Below are 21,351 nucleotides of genomic sequence, written 5' to 3'. Positions count from 1 at the left end.
TTGGCCAGTGTGTCGCCATGATCTGGTGTGCACTGCCTCCCATGGTGGAATAGCCTGGCCAGTGTGTCGCCATGATCTGGTGTGCAATGCCTCCCATGGTGGAATAGCTTGGCCAGTGTGTTAAGTGCAGAATGTGCAATTCATGCTCATGCCTGTCCCATAGCTGCTGGATGAAGGCTGGCCATTAGAGCTTTCAGGTCCCTTTGCCCATAATGTGAGGTGCACATGCAAGGATGAGGAGGTCACTGGAAAGGGTACTCACCCTGACAATGCGTGTGAGGTCATTTAACTTTTTGCGGCATTGGGCACCGCTCCTGGGGACGTCGCTGTTGGCTGACAGCTTGGTGGCGACATGCCTCCAGGCTCTCCTGTAGACGCGGACCGTCGCCTTCTTGCCATTGTCCGGGTACAAAACATGGCGCCTCTTCTCCACAGCAGCAAGCAGCACACTCAGATCACGCTCTGAGAAGCGCTGCGCACGTTCACGGGCCTTCTCCATGTCTTCAGGCGCTATTTGGGTCCAGCAGCAGTGTTCAGGCCTAGCTGGAGGGCTCCACTATCCAGGGCGTGGCAGCAGACACAGTCGACCCTTCCCCCTTAAGAGCTGGCCGGCGCCAGGGTGTCTGCTGTCAATCACGAGATGGCCGCACCTGCGCTGTGCCCGGCCTCGGCGCTATCGATCACCACCTCCGGCTTAGCGCCCAAAGAGAGGCGTCCAGCAGCAGTTTTAGCGCTCGCCCGAACTCCTAGGGCGAAGCTGATGAATATCGGAGAAGTGGCATCGATTTGGCGGCGGCCGCAAACTTTAGCGGACGCCTCACTTTAGCGCCCCAAAAGTGGCGTCAATGAATTTCTAGGCCAAGCACTCCATATTCAATGGGAGTCTCACATGTGAGATTGTGATCTCCTTCCTTAGGACAGTGATCTCATGACTACAAGTACCAGTATATCTCCATATTTCTGATATATGGGTTGTTAGAGCATGGAATGCTTTGTCACTTGGAGTGGTTGAAGCAGAGACCACTGCACCTTTTAAGGGAAAAGTGAAAACAAATATTTGAGTCAGAGGAAGATACAGGGCTATGGGGAGAATGTTCCAGCAAAGAGCCAGCACTGACACGATGGATCAAATGCCTTCCATCAATGCTGTAAACCGCGATGGTTCAATGGTTGTCTTGCTATGTCTCACTTCGCAAAGAGAAAACCTTCCCAAATCTAACAGCCAAGCAAAGAGAGAAAGAGAAATGCAAAGAAAACAAGTAACAGAGGAAAAGAGACATGGAAAAGACAGCGACTAAGAATAAGATATTAATGCCTTTTTGCCGTCTCCTACAGGCCACTTGATGGCTGCAACTAGCTACTTTTAGCCATGTTTATGTTTTTTAACATGAGGCAATGTCTCTGGTACATGGCTTGTGACTGAAAATCCCTCACCTAAGATCTGTCCAATGTCAACAGTTCTAATGAAACCAAGCTGGCACTGTGTGTCCTCAGGCTGCTACAGCTCTGGTAACTTTTAAACATTGACGTGTTGGCCTCGACATGCTTCTACACACTCACAGCATGAGCTAGGATTTTATATTGCTGTAGGGGTCGGGAGTTCCACAGCATATCTAAAGTTACACAAATCTCAAACAAGAATACAGTTAATCAGTGCAGTTCATGTCTGAGGTCGTCATGCTGAAACTGTACAGTGTTCTGATCAAGCTGTGTCTTGAAATTGCATTCAGTTTTGATCACAGAGACACAAGTGGGACATCCAAGTTTAGAAGTGGTGCAGAGAATAGCCACAAGACTTTACTCCTCATAACTCGGTCCCGCTGGCATTATTGAAGCTTAGAAAAACTGGGGCTCTTCAGTCTGGAAAGGAGACAAATGATAGGGGATCTTATAGATTTATACCAAGTGGAATACAGAAAGGTTAACCATAAGCACTATTTCAAGTTAAACCGTGACTAAAGGTCAAGATGACATGGGGACAAATGCAAAGGGTGAGTAATACCAAGAATAGCCTTTCAGGTAGGTGGTAGGATAGCAAAGGCAAAAACTTAAATCATTCAAAAAGCAGTGAGATGTTATAATGTGGTGGGGGGGTCACAGGCTTCTATGGAAGGATGAACTCGATGGGCCGAATGGCCTTCCTCATCTATGCTTACCGTTGTAATCGTATGCCAGTTATATGTTTCATGGAGACTGAGGGGGGTATTTTTCGGGGGGTCAGCGGGTGCTTTCGGTGGCGGGTCGGGTGGGAAAGCGGGTCGGGACCCCGCTGTCAACCTGCCGTCACACGACTCTCTCAGATGTCGGGTCTGTCAGGGCTGAACAGACCCAACACACAGCGGCGGGGGAGGCAATTTAGGTCATTATGACCTTGTTAACAGCCCATTAAAAAAGTATTTTGCGCTCACCTTACCAGTTTATGGGGTCGCCCACAGGGTCAACGCTGCTTGGGGATCACGTCAGGTAAGGAGGTCGGGAGCTGTATGACCATGGAATCATCTCATTACTTGACAGCTGCAAATGTGCTATAAAAGCTCCCATCTCACAGCTGTTCACTTTCCAAGGTTAGAAGCTGTTGCTTACTGCATTTGGAAGACAGATTGAGCTTTATGCAAGTTGCAAATGTTTGGAGCAAACTCTCTATCCAGTGTCACCTCAGTGGAACAACCTCTCTCACCATTGACAGATCACTTCTGGCATCTCAAGTTCACCTGCCATCTATTCCATCAGCATCGGTGCCCTTGAAACTATCTCACCTTGGTCCTCAGAAACCCACCACGATCAGCCCCAACACCAACATCACCAGGCACACCAACAACATCACCAACCCTCTCCGCAATCAGCTGGTGCTGCACAGGACACAGGGCATCAGCACCCAACCACATTGCTGCCCGGGACACCAGGGATGGCCTCACCATAGCCAGATTTACTTCACTTGACACTGTACACCCTGGGTGTCACATGATGCACCAGGTTGGCACCACACCAACACCATAAAGCATCCCTACAATGCCCACGCCAGTCCTTTCACACTCATCACCATTGCGGGGGGTACCATTATGTCTCACCATTCACTGCAACTCACTAAGCCACTTCCAAAGGTGCACACAAATCTGTCCAAGAAAGCAAAGTGTTGAAAATAAAGGTTTCAATGTTTGACACCACATTAACAGAAACATTGCATCAATATTGGCTAAAACACCCAAGTGCCTATCCTTGTGTGTTGTTAGTTGGTATGACTGGACTAGGGTGAGGGTGAGTGAGAGGGGTGGATAGTGAGATGGGGATGTGATAATGTAGATAGAGAGGGATGGGTGGAGGTGCAAGATAAGTTGGTGTGAGTATGGATGTGCAGGAGTAGGGTAGGGATGGCAGAGTGATGGGGATGTGATGAGTGGCACAGCAGTGTGCGTTTGAGTGTGGCTTTGCAGTAATATTTCGTGACTAACTGAGATCATTAAAAGGTTTGCGCCACTGCAGACTGGTCCTCCTGATGACATCCCTGCTTGTGTCCTCCTGTGCAATGTGCAACCAGGCTGCGTTGAGTCTCCTGGGGAGGTCTCTTCCAAGCATTGGAAGGGAATAGAATCTCCATGCGTGCTGTGACTCCCTCCATAAGCATAACCATAGGCAAACGCGCTGGGCGGGCTTAACAAGCTCAATCAACGTAAAAATCATTCTACACAGCGGAGGTAGGGGAAGTCATGGCCTGAGAGTCGTAACCCCACCCCACATCAACAAAATGTTGTTTTAAACCAACTCCCATCAGAAAAAAACCCCAACATGTTCCCTTGATAGCTCAGTATGTAACTAAGCCATACAGAGCCGAAAGGTTCCAGGTTTGATCCCAGACTGTGCCAAGTTAGCTAGTCTAAGACAGGCAGTGGTAGGAGTGCTGCAATTGGTCTCAATGCCACTGGGTTAGAGAGGGGAAAGTCAGCCAGGGTTCTTGTTCCTGATCATCATATCTCAGTAAGGAGCCAACACTTTTAAAAGAGCTGGAGAAGGGAGAAAACGGGTGAGGTATAAAAATTCTGATCTCCCACCCCCAAACATATTGTACAATTTATCCATTTTGTAATATAACAATAAAATGGAGTTTCTTTCTATCTCCACCCCCCACTCTGCGTATGTTGGTGTTTTGCTTCATAAGACTCACAAAACTATTTAATTTTATTTCTGGGAGACTCCTATGTTCCCACACTAGCCGCCAAGCCTGTAAGTGTGCTATTGTGAAGCTTAACATATTGTTTTCAGTAAAAATTCTGATTTATATTGACCCTGGGAGATGTGTATGTGTCAGTTAGATTTACAGCAACTTTGTGAGGAGCCCACATTTTCTTCCAGCTGCAGCAGGTCTAAATATGTGGCGGCCTGTTTCACAGCAGATGCTTGAAAACAATAAAATCGCTCAAATACTTGATGAGATTCAGCTATATTCAAAAAGAAGTGGTGGAAATAGTGGGGGGGGGGGGGGGGAGAATCACTCTAGGCACAGAATGTGTTTAATGGATTCATTTGCATACTTTATGTATGAGAGAGAAAGAAAAAAGGACTCCAAGAGAGAGAATTCTTCCCCCAATTTCTGGAGCTTAATGGAAAGTGTGATGGTGGCTGAGTGAAACACTATGTAGAAAACAGCAATGAAATTCAGCACGATAAATATGTCCACAAGAGACACTGGATAACTCAAAAGTGATGCTGGCTCTATAGAATAAGCTTTGCACTGGGAGCAGAGCCTCACAAAATCAGCCCTGTCACTATGGGGAGAGTACGCTTTCCAGTACCGTAGGCCGCGATTTTGCCGGCACTCAGGACGGGGTTGGAGGCGGGTCAGAGGTTAAATCCGTTTTAATTGGCGGCGGGTTCCGATCCTGCTGTCAACCCGCCTCCAAACAGCTTTCCCAAGTGTCGGGTCCCCAATTTGCGACAGGACTCGACACCTAGCGGCGAGAAGTGGATTAAAGGCAATTACCTGCCTATTAACAGGTACTTGCCAGTAGTTGTCAGCCTATTTTTGGATTTTGCCGTTTCTGGCTCGGGTTTCCCGACGTCCGGACACCACGTCAGGTAACTGTGGCGTGTTGTGAGTCTGCTGTAATGTTTCTGGATTGATGACAGCTGCAGAAGTGGTGTGAAGGATCCAATGTTGCACATGGTGAGTCTCAGAGGAAAGAAAATGGGTACTGTATTTTTAATACATTAACAGATTTCTTTAGCTTACAAGTTTTTAAATCCATGTCCAGTGCCACCTCATTGGGAGAACCTCTCTCACCAGTGACAGATCGCTTCTGTCACCTCACCTGCAATTTATTCCAGCCTATGGAGGGAGTCATTGGAGAGCCTGGGTGCAAGATTTCACCTTTGTGCAGTGATTGTCAGTGTTTTCAGCACCTCAATGCTGTCAAACACTGAGAAATCAACTATCAAAATAAAATTGTGCGTGGTCCCTTTAAGGAAATCAGCAGATGACGCGTCATCAAATGACGTCATCTGACCCACTTCTTGTTAATTGGCCGGCAAGCCCGCAGGGCGGGCTTAACAAAGTCAATCAAGGCAAAATCACATCTGTGGAGCAGAAGCAGCTGGGAGCGGGACTGGAAGCTGGAAACCAGCTGACCTGCACTCAACCTGCCTCCATTAATAAAACCGCAGCCTTAGCATCAGACAATGAGTAGCCACTACTTGTGCACCTGCTCTCTGTGCATAATTTACATAAACTGAGGATAGGCTGACAGCAATTGTCAACCATTTTATGCTAGAAGCTAATGAGGCTTGTTAAAAATGACTTAAACAGCCTTTAACATAGCTCCATAAGCAGCTGCAGGAATCTCATTTTTAGTGGGGTGGAACTCCAGAGTTGTGCTTTCTCTTCAAATGGGGAAATGTACTTAACCATCAATCTGTTTATGTATTTGGGGGGAGAACTGCTCCAATGTTACTGGATGTCTGCACTCACATTTACCATCGATTAGAAGCATGATTTCACATGCAAAAGAGTGAACAAGTGATGGGTACAATACTAGTTATCCATTTCAGACTTAACTCTGTCATGTCTTCATCAGAATCCGCACATCCAATATTTTAATCAACATGTTACTGTGAATCAAACTGAATCTACCTATTATTTTGTATTCAACAAGGTGAGAGACACCAGAAAATGCTGGAAATACTCAGCAGGCCAGGCAGCATCCGCGGAGAGAGAAACAGTGTTAACGTTTCAGGTCTGGGACCCTTCATCAGAACTGAAAAAAGCTGGAGATGTAACAGATATTAACCAGGTGCAGAGACGGGGTGGTGGGGGGCGGGAAGGAATTGAAAGAACATCCTGTACTTTTGTAAGTGGCAGGAAAGATAAAATGTTGCAAATGAGAGTGGCAAAAATCATACTGCATGAAAAATGGGGCCAGGGATAATTATCTGAAATTGTTGAAATCAATGTTGAGTCCGGCAGGCTGTAAAGTGCCTAATCGAAAGATGAGGTGCTGTTCCTCGAGCTTACGTTGAGCTTCATTGGAACAATGTAATAGGCTGAGGACATTTTTCATGCAGTATGATTTTTGCCACTCCCATTTGCAACATTTTATCTTTCCTGCCTCTTACAAAAGTACAGGATGTTCTTTCAATTCCTTCTTCCCCTCCTAACCCCCCGCCCCCCCGCCATCTCTGCACCTGGTTAATATCTGTTACATCTCCAGCTTTTTCCAGTTCTAATGAAGAGTCCCAGACCTGAAACGTTAACTCTGTTTCTCTCTCCACAGATGCTGCCTGGCCTGCTGAGTATTTCCAGCATTTTCTGTTGTTATTTCAGATTTCCAACATCCGCAGTATTTTGCTATTATACAAGGTCAGAGACACACTATGTCACATTACTGATTATGTCTGTCGCCCAGTGAGACATGATCATAACACTCAGAAGGTTTTACCTAAGAACAAGTAAACCATTGCTTTAGCTGAAGAAAAAGGGCATTCTGGAGGGGGAGGGTGAACAGCCAGTTGTCGCGGTGCATATAGGTACCAACGATATAGGTAAAAAACGGGATGAGGTCCTAAAAGCTGAATATAGGGAGTTTGGAGGTAAATTAAAAAATAGGACCTCAAAAGGTGGTAATCTCAGGATTGCTACCAGTGCCACGTGCTAGTAAGAGTAGAAATAGAAGGATATTTCAGATGAATACGTGGCTAGAGGAATGGTGCAAGGGGGAGGGATTCAAATTCCTGGGATGTTGTGTATGTACCTTTAAGGGAATAACTGGTCTTAGACTGCAGTACCGGCAGTGACCACCCCTGTATAAAAGGCCCTAGCAGGCTTCTGTAGTTTCAGTTTCAAGCTGCCGCTTGTTCAGTAAAGTACCTGTTAAACTGTTCTCCCGAAGTCCATGTATTATTGAGGCGCGGACTTTACAGTGGCGACGAGTAAGTTCGAACTCACCTGCAGTATGGCATCATCTCACGGGGATCTCGCCTGAAAGGAAGGTCCTGGAAGGTCGTAGTCTGAGCAATGGGCGTCGACCGAGGGCAACCGCCCAAAGAATCCATCAGTGTTTGGAGAATTGCGGGAGAGACTGTGGTTCCAGCGAATTGTGCTGGTAGCAGGTAGCGCGCTGACCCTTCCGGACTGCGGCGGGCTCAAGCTCGATCGAGCGGCTCTACAAATCGGGCCGCGCAGCATCGCCGGGAAAAGAAAACAAGAGAGGGTGGAGCGCACAGGGCGCAGTCGGTGCTCGAGAACAGGACAGCGGAGAGAAACTAAACGGGGGGGAAGGAAAGCGAGACGCGCCGAAGCTGCGGGTCGCCGCCATTACCCCGTAGAACGCTAGGAGCAGCGTGGCAGTAAGGGGAAGAAGCAAAAGCGCGGGAGGCGCCATTTTATCCCGTTGGGGAAGAAGCAAAAGCGCGGGAGGCGCCATTTTATTCAATTGGGGAAGAAGCAAAAGCGCGGGAGGCGCCATTTTAAATCGCCCAAGATGCCGAAAAGTGGCAGTATCACTGCTTTCGACAACGAGGTAGAAGACTGGACCACGTATGTGGAAAGAATTGAAGTGTACTGCAAGGCAAATGAGGTGGCTGATGGAAAGAGAAGAGGGCGTCGGTATTATTAAATCTGATGGGTGCGAGTACATATGGCCTATTGCGGAATTTAATTACCCCAGCTAAACCAATGGAGAAAAGTTTTGAGGAGATTGTTCCTATCTTACAGGAACATCTAAGCCCTACACCACTGCTGATAGCAGAAAGATTCAAGTTCCATAAAAGAAATCAGCACAAAGATGAGAGCAATGCTGACTATCTTACGGAACTACGCAAGTTATCGAAGCACTGCCAGTTCGGAGCAGGACTGGCAGACACCTTACGGGATATGTTTGTCTGCGGGCTCCAGAGTGAAGGAACCCAGAAACGACTACTTTCAAAAAAGGACCTGACGCTAGAACAGGCTTTCAGCGTGGCAGTATCCTACGAAGCAGCAGCACGGGGAGCTGCGGAAATACAACAGAAACCACAAGAATACAGCGCTAACGAAATGGCGTATGGAGCCGAAAAGTGCTATCGCTGCGGCAGAACAACCCATGAGCAGAAGGACTGCTGGTTTAAAGACAAAATATGCAGGCAATGCGGGAAAATAGGACATATAGCAAGAGTCTGCAGGTCGGGAAAGAAGACCAACACGACAAGAACTACTAAGGAACAGTACAGGAAAGTAAAGAAACTGACAGACAGTAGTTCGGAAGATCAGGAGAGTGATAAGGACTCCGGGAGCAGGCGACTAAGTTGTTTAAAGTTACACAACGTGATCGCAAAAGAAGATCACCGAACCATTTGGGTCACCCTCATGATAGCAGGGTCCCCAGTGAAGATGGAATTGGACACAGGATCAGCCCTGTCATGAATCGACGAGACTATGAGCGGCTATTCTCACACATACCCTTAAAGGACACGTCCATTGTATTGAAGACATACACGGGGCAAAAGGTCTACCTGATGCGCCATCAATTACTCAAAAGACTGAGGTTAAGCGAGTAACAACCAGGCTTTTATTAACTAAAGAATGAAGGTCTAGTCTCGAGTGGTCGACCCGTCCAGAATACTAAGGGACTGGGAGGTAGTCACTTATATACCTGGAATAGTGGGAGGAGTCAGCCGAGGCATGTCCAGACCTGTACCTAGTGGAACACACATACACATACGGACAGGTATAACAGTGGTTTACCACATTCACCCCTTGTTTAAAAATGAGTCCGGCGGGGTGAAGTGTATTTAAAAGTTCGTGTATTGGAGTCTCTCCGGAGGTCTTGTCTGCCGCTGTGATTGACGTGGCGACGGCAGGGGTGGTGGAGCTTCCGGCGTTGCGTCCCGTGTAGGCTGGGGCACTGGAGTGTAGTCCTCGTGGGTGACGGTCCAAGGCGAGCCGGCTGCTGGGGTTGGATATCGGGTCGTGGGGGGGGGGGGGGGTGGTAATGGGTAGTGGGTTACAGCGGTCCCCGAGGGTGTCGTGGGGGGGGGGTGGTAATGGGTAGTGGGTTACAGCGGTCCCCGAGGGTGCGAGGTCTCGTATGGAGACTGTGTCCTCCCGCCCGTCCGGGTACGCAATGTAAGCGTACTGGGGGTTGGCGTGGAGGAGGTTGACCCTCTCGACCAGGGGGTCCGTTTTATTGGTCCTCACGTGTCTTCTCAGTAGTACCGGCCCTGGGGACGTCAGCCATGGCGGTAACGCTGTCCCCGATGTGGACTTCCTTGGGAAGACAAACATTTTCTCATGAGGGGTGGCATTGGTGGCAGTGCAGAGCAGTGACCGAATCGAGTGGAGCGCATCGGGGAGCACCTCCTGTCAGCGGGAGGTCGGAAGGCCCCTAGACTTTAAGGCTAGTAGGGCGGCCTTCCAAACTGTTGCATTCTCTCTTTCCACCTGTCCGTTCCCCCGGGGGTTGTAACTGGTGGTCCTGCTTGTGGCTATACCCCTAGCGAGCAGGTACTGGCGGAGTTCGTCGCTCATAAACGATGAGCCCCGGTCGCTATGGATATAGCTGGGGAAACCGAACAGGGTGAAGAGGCTGTTCAGACATTTAATGACCGTGGCACTGGTCATGTCCGGGCAGGGGATAGCGAACGGGAAACGGGAGTACTCGTCAATGATGTTGAGGAAGTACACATTGCGGTCGGAGGAGGGGAGAGGCCCTTTAAAATCGACACTCGGGCGTTCGAAAGGGCGAGTGGCTTTTATCAGGTGGGCTCTGTCTGGTCTATAAAAGTGCGGTTTGTACTCAGCGCAGACTTGGCAGTTCTTGGTCATGGTCCTGACCTCCTCAATGGAGTAAGGCAGGTTGCGGGCCTTGATGAAGTGGAAGAACCTGGTGACCCCCGGGTGGCAGAGGTCATTGTGGAGGGCCCTCAGCCTATCGATCTGCGCGCTGGCGCAGGTACCACGCGATAGGGCATCTGGGGGTTCATTGAGCTTCCCAGGCCGGTACAAGATCTCGTAATTGTAGGTGGAAAGTTCGATTCTCCACCTCAAGATCTTGTCATTTTTGATTTTGCCCCTCTGCTTGTTGTTGAACATAAAAGCAACTGAACGCTGGTCAGTGAGCAGAGTAAATCGTTTTCCGGCCAGGTAGTGCCTCCAATGACGCACAGCCTCCACAATAGCCTGGGCCTCCTTCTCGACCGCGGAGTGTCTGGTCTCCGGGCCCTGGAGGGTTCGTGAGAAGAATGCCACAGGTCTCCCCGCCTGATTAAGGGTGGCGGCCAGAGCGAAGTCGGACGCATCGCTTTCCACCTGTAAGGGGATGGATTCGTCCACTGCGTGCATGGTGGCTTTGGCAATGTCCTCCTTGATACGGTGGAAGGCCGAGCGGGCCTCTGCCATCAGGGGAAAAGAGGTGGATTTGATCAGCGGACGGGCTTTGTCTGCATAGTAGGGGACCCACTGGGCGTAGTAGGAAAAAAACCCGAGGCACCTCTTCAGAGCTTTTAGGCAGTGGGGCAGTGGGAGTTCCATAAGGGGACGCATCCGGTCCGGGTCGGGACCGATGACCCCGTGTTCCACAACACAGCCAAGGATGGCGAGGCGGTCTGTGCGGAATATGCACTTCTCCTTGTTATATGTCAGGTTCAGGAGTTGGGCGGTGCGGAGGAATTTCTCAAGGTTTGCGTCATGGTCCTGCAAGTCATGGCCGCAGATGGTCACATTGTCTAGGTAAGGGAAAGTGGCGTGCAGCGCGTTTTGGTCGACCATCCGGTCCATCTCCCTTTGGAAGACGGAGACCCCGTTGGTAACGCCAAAGGGAACCCTAAGGAAGTGATAGAGGCGGCCGTTTGCCTCAAAAGCAGTATACTGGCAGTCTTCGGGGCGGATGGGGAGCTGGTGGTACGCTGATTTCAGGTCAATGGTCGAAAAGACGCGGTACTGCGCGATCTGGTTGACCATGTCAGCTATGCGGGGGAGTGGGTAGGCGTCCAGCAGGGTGTAGCGGTTTATTGTTTGGCTGTAGTCGATGACCAGGCGTTGTTTCTCGCCGGTCTTAACGACCACAACCTGGGCTCGCCAGGGGCTGGAGCTGCCCTCAATAATCCCCTCCTTCAGGAGCCGCTCCACTTCGGTTTTGATGAAAACCCTGTCCCCGGCACTGTATTGCCTGCTCTTTGTGGCGATGAGCTTACAGTCGGGGGTGAGGTTAGCAAACAGTGGAGGGGGTGGGACTCAGTGTGGAGAGGTTGCATCTGGTGCGCGGCGGGCAATTTGGAGGCTGCTGGCTGCGGACTGTGAGTGCGGGGAGGGGGCCACCGTACGCCATCGTAACGCTTTTGAGGTGGCACTGGAAATCCAACCCCAGTAGAACGGCAGCGCAAAGTTGGGGCAGGACCAGGAGTTTAAAATTATTGAACACAGTCCCGTCTACTACTAGTGTCACCACGCAGTAGCCGCCAATGTCCGCTGACTGGGACTCGGCGGCCATAGAAATCCGCTGGTGCGCAGGCAGGACTGGGAGAGAGCAACGCCGCACCGTGTCGGGGTGGATGAAGCTCTCTGTGCTCCCGGAGTCAAAAAGGCAGTTTATTGCATGGCCGTTTACCTTAACGTCCATTTTGGACCGAGCTAGTTGGTGCGGTCTCGTTTGGTCCAGCGTAACAGAGGCCAGCGTAGGGGTCGGTGTGTCGCTGCGGGTATCAGATGGGGGGGGGTTGGCGGCCTGCTGCGTCCCGGCTGGTGTCCAAGATGGCGGCGTCCATGATTCCCATGTGGCTGGAGTCGTCCAAGATGGCTGCTGCTGCGGTGGTTCGCACATGGCTGGGGAGGCCCAAGATGGCGGCCCGCACGCGGCGCTGTTGGGGGCCCAAGATGGCGGCTCGCACGGCCCACACGTGGCGCTGCTGGCGTTCAGGGTGGCTTTGGCCTTGCAGACGCTAGCGTAGTGTCCCTTTTTCTCGCAGCCCGAGCAGGTCGCATTCTTCGCCGGGCAGCGCGCTCTGGGGTGTTTGGCCTGGCCACAGAAGTAGCATTTCTGGCCTTGGGATACTGCTGTCTGGCTTTAGGACACTGCTGCGGTGGTTGGGCCGTTGTTGGGCTGTGGCTGGGGTGGCACGGTGCTATGGGGCTGTCCTACCGTGTCCCAGGTTGTCGTTCCCCGCGGCGTCCACGGTGCAGAGGAGTAGGCATCCATGCCCCGGTAGGCTGCGTCCAGCGTTAGTGCGATTTCAGAGGCTTTGTCGAGGGTGAGGTCACTCTGCTCCAGCAGTCGCTGTCGGGTGTAGTTGGACCTGTGGCCCGCTACGAAGGCATCCCGGATCAGTTCCTCCGTGTACTTAGTGGGCGTTGCCGCCTTACACCCACAGGCCCGGCCAAGCACGGACAGTGCTTGGAGGTATTCCTCACTCGATTCCCCAGGTTGTTGCTTGCGACTCCCCAGGAGGTGCCTGGCGTAAACTTCGTTCACAGGGCGCGTGTACTGGGTCTTGAGGAGCTGGAGGGCGGCTGTGTACGAGGTCGCGTCCCGGATGACTGAGTACACTCGGTGGTTCACCTTGGAGATCAGGACAGACAGTTTGTTCGCATCCGTTACGACCGCAGTGGAGGCAGTCAGGAATGCCTCGAAGCACATGAGCCTGTGAGCAAACTTGGTGGAAGCGTCCGCTTCCCGACTGTCCAGGTCCAGGCATGCTGGTGTGAGGATCTTCTCCATTATAAAAAATTTAGTTAATAAAATTGATGCGCCATCAATTACTCAAAAGACTGAGGTTAAGCGAGTAACAACCAGGCTTTTATTAACTAAAGAATGAAGGTCTAGTCTCGAGTGGTCGACCTGTCCAGAATACTAAGGGACTGGGAGGTAGTCACTTATATACCTGGAATAGTGGGAGGAGTCAGCCGAGGCATGTCCAGACCTGTACCTAGTGGAATACACATACACATACAGACAGGTATAACAGTGGTTTACCACACTACCCCAGAGGAAAAATAAGGGTGCCAGTTGAATATAACGGAAAGGAAACACAAAAACTATACATGTATATACTACGAGATGGAGGACCACCATTATTGGGACGTGAATGGATCCGAAGACTACAATTGGATTGGCATTCCATTCTGGCACTAACTGTGACTGACAAAAAAGATGATGACGTCGCACCTGGACGTCTGTCACAAATTCTATCTGACGCAGAAGAGGTGTTCCAACAAGGACTTGGGACTCTAAAAGGAGTAAAGGCAACCATAAAGATTGAGGATAACGCAACCCCAAAATTTTTCAAGGCCAGACCAGTGCCATACGTGATACGCCCAGCTGTGGAAGCTGAACTGGAGAGTCTGGAGCGTTCGGGGGTGCTGTCTAAGGTGGACTGGGGCGAGTGGGCCACACCCATCGTTCCTGTAATGAAGAAAGCATTGAGCAGCACGCCTGGGGAGCCAAGGAAGGTTCGCATCTGTGGGGACTTCAAGGTGACTGTGAACCCAGTCCTGCACACAGTACAGTATCCGTCCGCGGATAGAAGATATTTTCGCCTCACTATCTGGAGGGAAACATTTTACAAAGATTGACCTGGCTCAAGCGTATCTACAAATGGAGGTGGAAGAAGCATCTAGGAAATACCTCACGATAAACACTCAAAGGCCTTTACCAGTACAATCGACTGGTATTTGGGGTAGCATCGGCCCCGGCTATGTGGCAGAGGGCAATGGAACAAGTCCTGCAAGGGATCCCGGGGACCCAGTGTTATTTGGATGGCATCCTGGTTACGGGCGAAAATGACAATGAACACCTTGCCAACCTGGAACAGGTGCTCACGAGATTGCAGGAATATGGGCTACGAGCCAACCGTCCCAAATGCGAGTTCTTCAGGAGACAAATCTCGTATTGTGGCCACATGATTGATGAGGAAGGGTTGCATAAGTCGCCGGACAAAATTGAGGCTGTAGTAAAGGCTCCAGCACCAGAAAATGTGTTGCAACTGAGGTCGTTCCTCGGGTTGGTGAACTACTACCATAAGTTCTTGCCGAATTTATCTCCAATTCTGCACCCACTGAACGCCCTCCTTCAAACTGGTGTAACATGGAAATGGAGTGATGAGTGTAAGCGTGCCTTTCAGGAATGTAAATGCCAAATCACTTCAAAAGAAGTATTGGCCCACTACAACCCAACACTACCGATTCGGTTGGCATGTGATGCGTCACCTTACGGCATTGGAGCGGTGCTGTCACACAAATTCCGTGACGGTTCAGAGAGGCCAATAGCCTTTGCATCGTGCTCGCTAACCTCAGCCGAGCGTAACTACGCCCAGATTGACAGGGAGGCCCTCAGCCTGGTGTGGGGGGGGGGGGGGGGTGAAGAAGTTCAATCACTATCTGCACGGGCAGAAATTCACCCTACTGACTGATCATCAACCCCTGGTCTCAATTTTTAACCCAAAGAAGGGCGTTCCGGTGATGACGGCGCAACAGCTGCAAAGATGGTCACTGTTTCTAGGGGCACATCAGTATGACATAGAGTACAAAGGTACGAAACAACATGGAAACGCTGATGGGCTGTCGCGCCTACCGTTGCCTACGGCGGAAGAAGCACCTGCAGTGGACCCTGTGGAGATATTCCATGCGACCATAGTCGAATGTTTGCCTGTTACAAACGCAAGTATTGAGAAGGAAACCCGAAATGACCCGACACTCTCTCGGGTCTATGATTTGACGGTGAAGGGATGGCCAGCATATGGCGACTCACTGTTGCCAGCAATCTCGCCAATGAGGGAACAGCTGTCAGTGTGCCGGGGGACCTTGATGTGTGGATCCCGAGTGGTAATTCCACCCAAGTTGAGAGATAGAGTACTCAATGAGCTTCACGAGGGTCATCTGGGAGGGGTAAAAATGAAGAGCCTAGCCAGGGCGTTTGTGTGGTGGCCGGGAATCGATAAAGAAATCGAGGATATGACCAAGAGATGCACAGGATGCCAGAAGGTCCAAAACGCTCCACCACAGGCCCTGCTACATCCATGGGAGTGGCCCTCATCTCCATGGCAACGGGTACACATTGATTTCGCTGGTCCATTTATGGACTCAATGTTTCTAATCGCTGTGGACGCCCATTCGAAATGGCCAGAGGTCATTAAAATGTCCTCCACCACCACGGAGAAAACTATTGCAGTCCTAAGGACCATCTTCGCCAGGAATGAGTTGCCAGAACAGATCTGTTCCGACAATGGCCCACAGTTTGTGTCTGAGGATTTCCGGAGGTTCCTGAAGAATAATGGGGTGAAACATTACACATCTGCCCCATATCATCCAGCCACAAATGGATTGGCTGAGAGGTTTGTTCAGACCTTTAAAAAGGCCATAAAGGCAATGTATAATGACGACATACCACTGCAACACAAGGTGGATAACTTCCTGTTTGCTTACCGGAATGCGACACATGCAGTAACCAACCAAACTCCAGCCGTACTGTTTTTCAACCGGAGACTAAGATGTCGCTTGGATTTGCTCAAACCAAACATAAGACGAGATGTTGAGGATAAGCAGTTCCAGCACATAAATGAGAAGCCAACCAGGAGCTTCAAGATAGGGCAACCAGTCTTGGCCCGCAACTACCGAACAGAAAAATGGCAGCCAGGCACGATATGCACACAGCAGGGACCACTAATGTACACAGTGGACGTTGGAGAGAGCATTGTGAGACGCCATGCTGACCAGATTCTAGAGTCACAGGAACAAGCCAAACCTGTACCACAAGCATATGCACCTGGTAATGAGCCCGAAGTACAGATTGTGCCTACGTTAGAAGCAGGGGTATTGGAAGCTGACGAACCAACCAATGACAATGAGCCAGAATTGACTCCACCGCCAGAACAGGATACTCGAGAAAGGCGCTATCCAATCCGGATCAGGAAGCCTCCTCAAAGACTGAACTTATAAATGACTATTCCAGTTAATGTATATATTACTGAGAAAATTGTAATTAGTTATTATTTAGTTGTTAAATGAATGTTATGTACTGTTTATCTAAAAGGGGAGGAATTGTTATGTATGTACCTTTAAGGGAATAACTGGTCTTAGACTGCAGTACCGGCAGTGACCACCCCTGTATAAAAGGCCCTAGCAGGCTTCTGTAGTTTCAGTTTCAAGCTGCCTCTTGTTCAGTAAAGTACCTGTTAAACTGTTCTCCCGAAGTCCGTGTATTATTGAGGCGCGGACTTTACATGGGACATTGGAATCGTTACTGGGGGAGGTGGTACCAGTACAAACGGGACGGTTTGCACCTGGGCAGGACCGGGAACGATGTCCTGGGTTGGGAACCTATACAGGGAGACAGAGGAAAGGGAAGCAAGGACAGAAGCAAAAGACAGGAAGGAGAAAAGCAAAAGTGGAAGGCAGAGAAATCAATGGTTTAAATCAAACAGGGCCACAGTAAATAATAATTCTAAAAGGACTGAGGCCTAGAAATTCGGTTGGTAGCGCCAGCGATTAGCGCCTAAAGAGCCCGAGAATTGGGGCATTACCCAATTTTTGGGCGGGCGCAGTGAATATAGCGCCACCTCCCATATTGAGTATCCTTTTAGCGCCGGCGCTAACTCTTTGCGCACGCAGATCATGATGTCATTTCAGTGTGCAACGCCTTTTTGGCGCCCCGGACCGGATATTCGGTAGCGCCCGCAACCTTTCCGCCTGGCGCTATTAGTGACAGTTGGATGGAGCGTTCCCAGGCCCTTCTCGGACTCTGGGGGCGCTATTTAAAGGGGACAGCACTAGTATAAAAGCTGCAGCCATTTGGGCTGGCCATTCTGATCGTTGCTGGAGAGAGTTGCTGACCTTCTGTTGGACAGTACTTTTCTCATTGAGCCTTTGGAGGCACTGGCACTGGCAGCTTGAGGGCCCGGCTCCCGAGCTGGTGATGCAGGATCTGAAAGCAGGGAGGTGGACGAGTGGCTTTAGCAAAAGGACAGCTTGGCAGCAAGGGATGCCAGATTGCGGCAAGGCTATGACATGGGTCCACAGTGAGAAAGCATGCTGGCGGGGGGAACAAGTGGAAGGAGACAGTTGTAAAAGGTGAGAACCTTACCACTGCTGTCGACAATGGGGTCGGCAGCTGCAGTGGTTACAGGACCACTCAGACGGCCTCCAAGAATCTGGTGGACTCTCTCCTCGAGATCCGTGAGAGTGACCACTTGTGGAGGTCCTCCACCGGTGCGAAGCTGGTCTTTGCCAATCCTCGCCAGTTTGGACTGCAGGGGAAAGGAGGGGAAGTTATTTTACCTGATGCCCTGAGTGATCATCTCATGCCCCCCATGGTGCAAGAGCCCTTACATGATGCCCTGAGTGATCATCTCATGCCCCCATGGTGCAAGAGCCCTTACATGATGCCCTGAGTGATCATCTCATGCCCCCCATGGTGCAAGAGCCCTTACATGATGCCTTGAGTCAAATGTGCATGTGTGTGCCCAGAAAGGGCCATGGGTGCTTGGTGGCAGATGGCCAATGGGGCACAGGCCACCCTGTAGCCATAAAGTCAGGTGCAAATGAAGGGATGCAGAAGTTTGCAGAAAAAACACCCACCCTCACGAACTGAGTGAGGTCGATGAATTTCTTTCTGCATTGGACAGGGCTCCTGGTGACCATGCTGCTGGAGTTGACCCTCTGGCATACATCCAGGGGTATTCAATATTCAGGAAGGACAGGCAAAAAGGAAAAGGAGGTGGGGTAACATTGCTGGTTAAAGAGGAGATTAACACAATAGTAAGGAAGGATATTAGCTCTGATGATGTGGAATCTCTATGGGTAGAACTGAGAAATACCCAGCGGCAGAAAGTTTTAGTGGGAGTTGTATACAGACCCCCAAACAGTAATGCTGAGGTTGGGGATGGCATTAAACGGGAAATTAGACACGAGTGCAATAAGGGCACAGCAGTTATCATGGGTGACTTTAATCTACATATAGATTGGGCTAACCAAATTAGTAACAATACTGTGGAGGACAAATTCCTAGAATGAATGCGGGATGGTTTCCTGGATCAATATGTCGAGGAACCAACTAGAAATCAGGCCATCTTAGACCAGGTATTATGTAATGAGAAAGGATTAATTAGCAATCTTATTGTGCGAGGCCCCTTGGGGTGGAGCGATCATAATATGATAGAATTCTTCATTAAGATGGAGAGTGAAGTAGCTGACTCAGAGACTAGGGTCCTGAATTTAAATAAAGGAAACTACGACGGTATGAGGCACGAGTTGGCTAGGGTGGATTAGGGAACGTTACTTAAAGGGTTAACGGTGGATAGGCAATGGCAAACATTTAAAGATCGCATGGACGAACTACAGAATTTGTTCATCCCTGTTTGGCATAAAAATAAAACAAAAAAGGTGACTCAACCGTGGCTAACAAGGGAAATTAGGGAAAGTATAAGATCCAAGGAGAGGACATATAAATTGGCCAGAAAAAGCAGCAATCCTAAGGATTGGGAGCAGTTTAGGATTCAGCAAAGGAGGACAAAGGGATTAATTAAGAGGGGGGAAATAGAATATGAGAGTAAGCTTGCAGGGAACATAAAAACTGACTGTAAAAGCTTCTATAGATATGTGAAGAGAAAAAGATTGGTAAAGTCAAGCGTAAGTCCCTTGCAGTCAGAATCAGGGGAATTTATAATGGGGAACAAAGAAATGGCTGGCCAATTAAATACATACTTTGGTTCTGTCTTCACAAAGGAGGACACAAATAACCTCCCAGAGATGTCGGGGAACATAGGGTCTAATGAGAGGGAGGAACTGAATGAAATCAGTGTTTGTAGGGAAATGGTGTTAGGGAAATTGATGGGATTGAAGGCCGATAAATCCCCAGGGCCTGATAATCTACATCCTAGGGTACTTTAAGGAAGTGGCCCTAGAAATAGTGGATGCATTGCTGGTCATCTTCCAAAATTCTATAGACTCGGGAACAGTTCCCATGGATTGGAGGGTAGCTAATATAACCCCACTATTTAAAAAAGGTGGTAGAGAGAAAAGTGGGAATTATAGTCCGGTAAGCCTGACATCGGTAGTGGGGAAAATGCTAGAGTCTATTATAAAAGATGTAATAGCAGAGCACTTGGAAAAAAGTGACAGGATTGGACAAAGTCAACATGGATTTACAAAAGTTAAATCGTGCTTGACTAATCTCCTGGAATTTTTTGAGGATGTAACTGGTAGAATAGATAAGGGAGAACCAGTGGATGTGGTGTATTTGGACTTTCAGAAGGCTTTCGATAAGGTCCCGTATAAGCGATTAACGTGCAAAGTTAAAGCACATGGGATTGGGGGTAAGGTACTGACTTGGATAGAGAACTGGTTGACAGACAGGAAGCAAAGAGTTGGAATAAACGGGTCTTTTTCCGAGTGGCAGGCAGTGACTAGTGGGGTACTGCAGGGGTCGGTGCTAGGACCCCAGCTATTCACAATATATATTAATGATCTAGACAAGGGAACTAGATGTAATATCTCCAAATTTGCAGACGGCACAAAGCTGGGTGGGCGTGTGTGCTGTGAGGAGGATGCCGAGAAACTCCAGGACGATTTGGACAGGTTGGGTGATTGGGCAGAAGCATGGCAGATGCAATATAATGTGGATAAATGTGAGGTTATCCACTTTGGTGGCAAAAACAGGAAGGCAGATTATTATCTGAATGGCAATAGATTGGGAGAAGGGGAAGTGCAACGAGACCTGGGTGTCCTTGTGCACCAGTTGCTGAAGGTAAGCATGCAGGTGCAGCAGGCGGTTAAGCTGGCAAATGGTATGTTGGCCTTCATAGCTAGAGGATTCGAGTACAGGAGCAAGGATGTCTTGCTGCAGTTGTACAGGGCCTTGGTGAGACCACACCTTGAGTATTGTGTGCAGTTTTGGTAAACCTTATCTGAGGAAGGATGCTCTTGCCATGGAGGGAGTGCAACAAAGATTCACCAGACTGATACCTGGGATGGCAGGAATGACGTATGAGGAGAGATTGGGTCAATTGGGATTGTATTCGCTAGAGTTTAGAAGAATGAGAGGGGGTCTCATTGAAACTTATAAAATTCTAACAGGACTAGACAGACCAGAGATCAGGCCATCTTAGACTGGGTATTATGTAACGAGAAAGGATTAATTAGCAATCTTGTTGTACGAGGCCCCTTGGGTCAGAGCGATCATAATATGATCGAATTCTTCATTAAGATGGAGAATGAAGTAGTTGACTCAGAGACAAGGGTCCTCAATTTAAATAAAGGAAACTACGATGGTCTGAGGAGTGAGTTGGGTAGGATTGATTGGGGAATGGCACTCAAAGGGTTGACAGTGGATAGGCAATGGCAAACATTCAAAGACCGAATGGATGAGCTACAGAATTTGTTCATCCCAGTTTGGCATAAAAATAAAACAAAAAAGGTGACTCAACCGTGGCTAACAAGGGAAATTAGGGATAGCATAAGATCCAAGGAGAGGACATATAAATTGGCTAGAAAAAGCAATAATCCTGAGGATTGGGAGCAGTTTAGGAGTCAACAAAGGGAGTAATTAAGAAAGGGAAAATAGAATATGAGAGTAAGCTATCAGGGAACATAAAAACTGACTGTAAAAGCTTTTATAGATATGTGAAGAGAAAAAGATTGGTGAAGTCAAGCGTAGGTCCCTTACAGTCAGAATCAGGGGAATTTATAATGGGAAACAAGGAAATGGCAGACCAACTAAATACATACTTTGGTTCTGTCTTCACAAAGGAGGACACAAATAACCTCCCAGAGATGTTGGGGAACATAGGGTCTGATGAAAGGGAGGAACTGAAAGAAATCAGTATTTGTAGGAAATTGGTGTTAGGAAAATTGATGGGACTGAAGGCCGATAAATCCCCAGGGCCTGATGGTCTACATCCCAG

The 21,351-nt window shown here is 49.2% G+C and overlaps 1 protein-coding gene across 6 annotated transcripts in view; it reads right to left on the bottom strand.

Moving 5' to 3' along the window:
• cdc42se2 (CDC42 small effector 2) overlaps nucleotides 1-21,351 on the bottom strand; it is a 267,311-nt gene that overhangs the window by 46,780 nt on the left and 199,180 nt on the right. Inside the window, exon 3 of one of the 6 annotated variants that reach the window (XM_085984522.1) lies at nucleotides 17,535-17,697. The exons of the other annotated variants lie outside the window; for them this stretch is intronic. Within the exon in view, the coding sequence (XP_085840648.1) occupies nucleotides 17,535-17,697 (163 nt within the window). The remainder of the gene's footprint in view (nucleotides 1-17,534; nucleotides 17,698-21,351) is intronic. 6 annotated transcript variants of the gene reach the window in all.

This window comes from Somniosus microcephalus, chromosome 1, assembly GCF_052327205.1.
Source record: "Somniosus microcephalus isolate GS21.2 chromosome 1, FLI_Smic_1.0, whole genome shotgun sequence".
Taxonomy (NCBI): Eukaryota; Metazoa; Chordata; class Chondrichthyes; order Squaliformes; family Somniosidae; genus Somniosus; species Somniosus microcephalus.
This window is presented reverse-complemented; position numbering and strand designations above follow the sequence as displayed.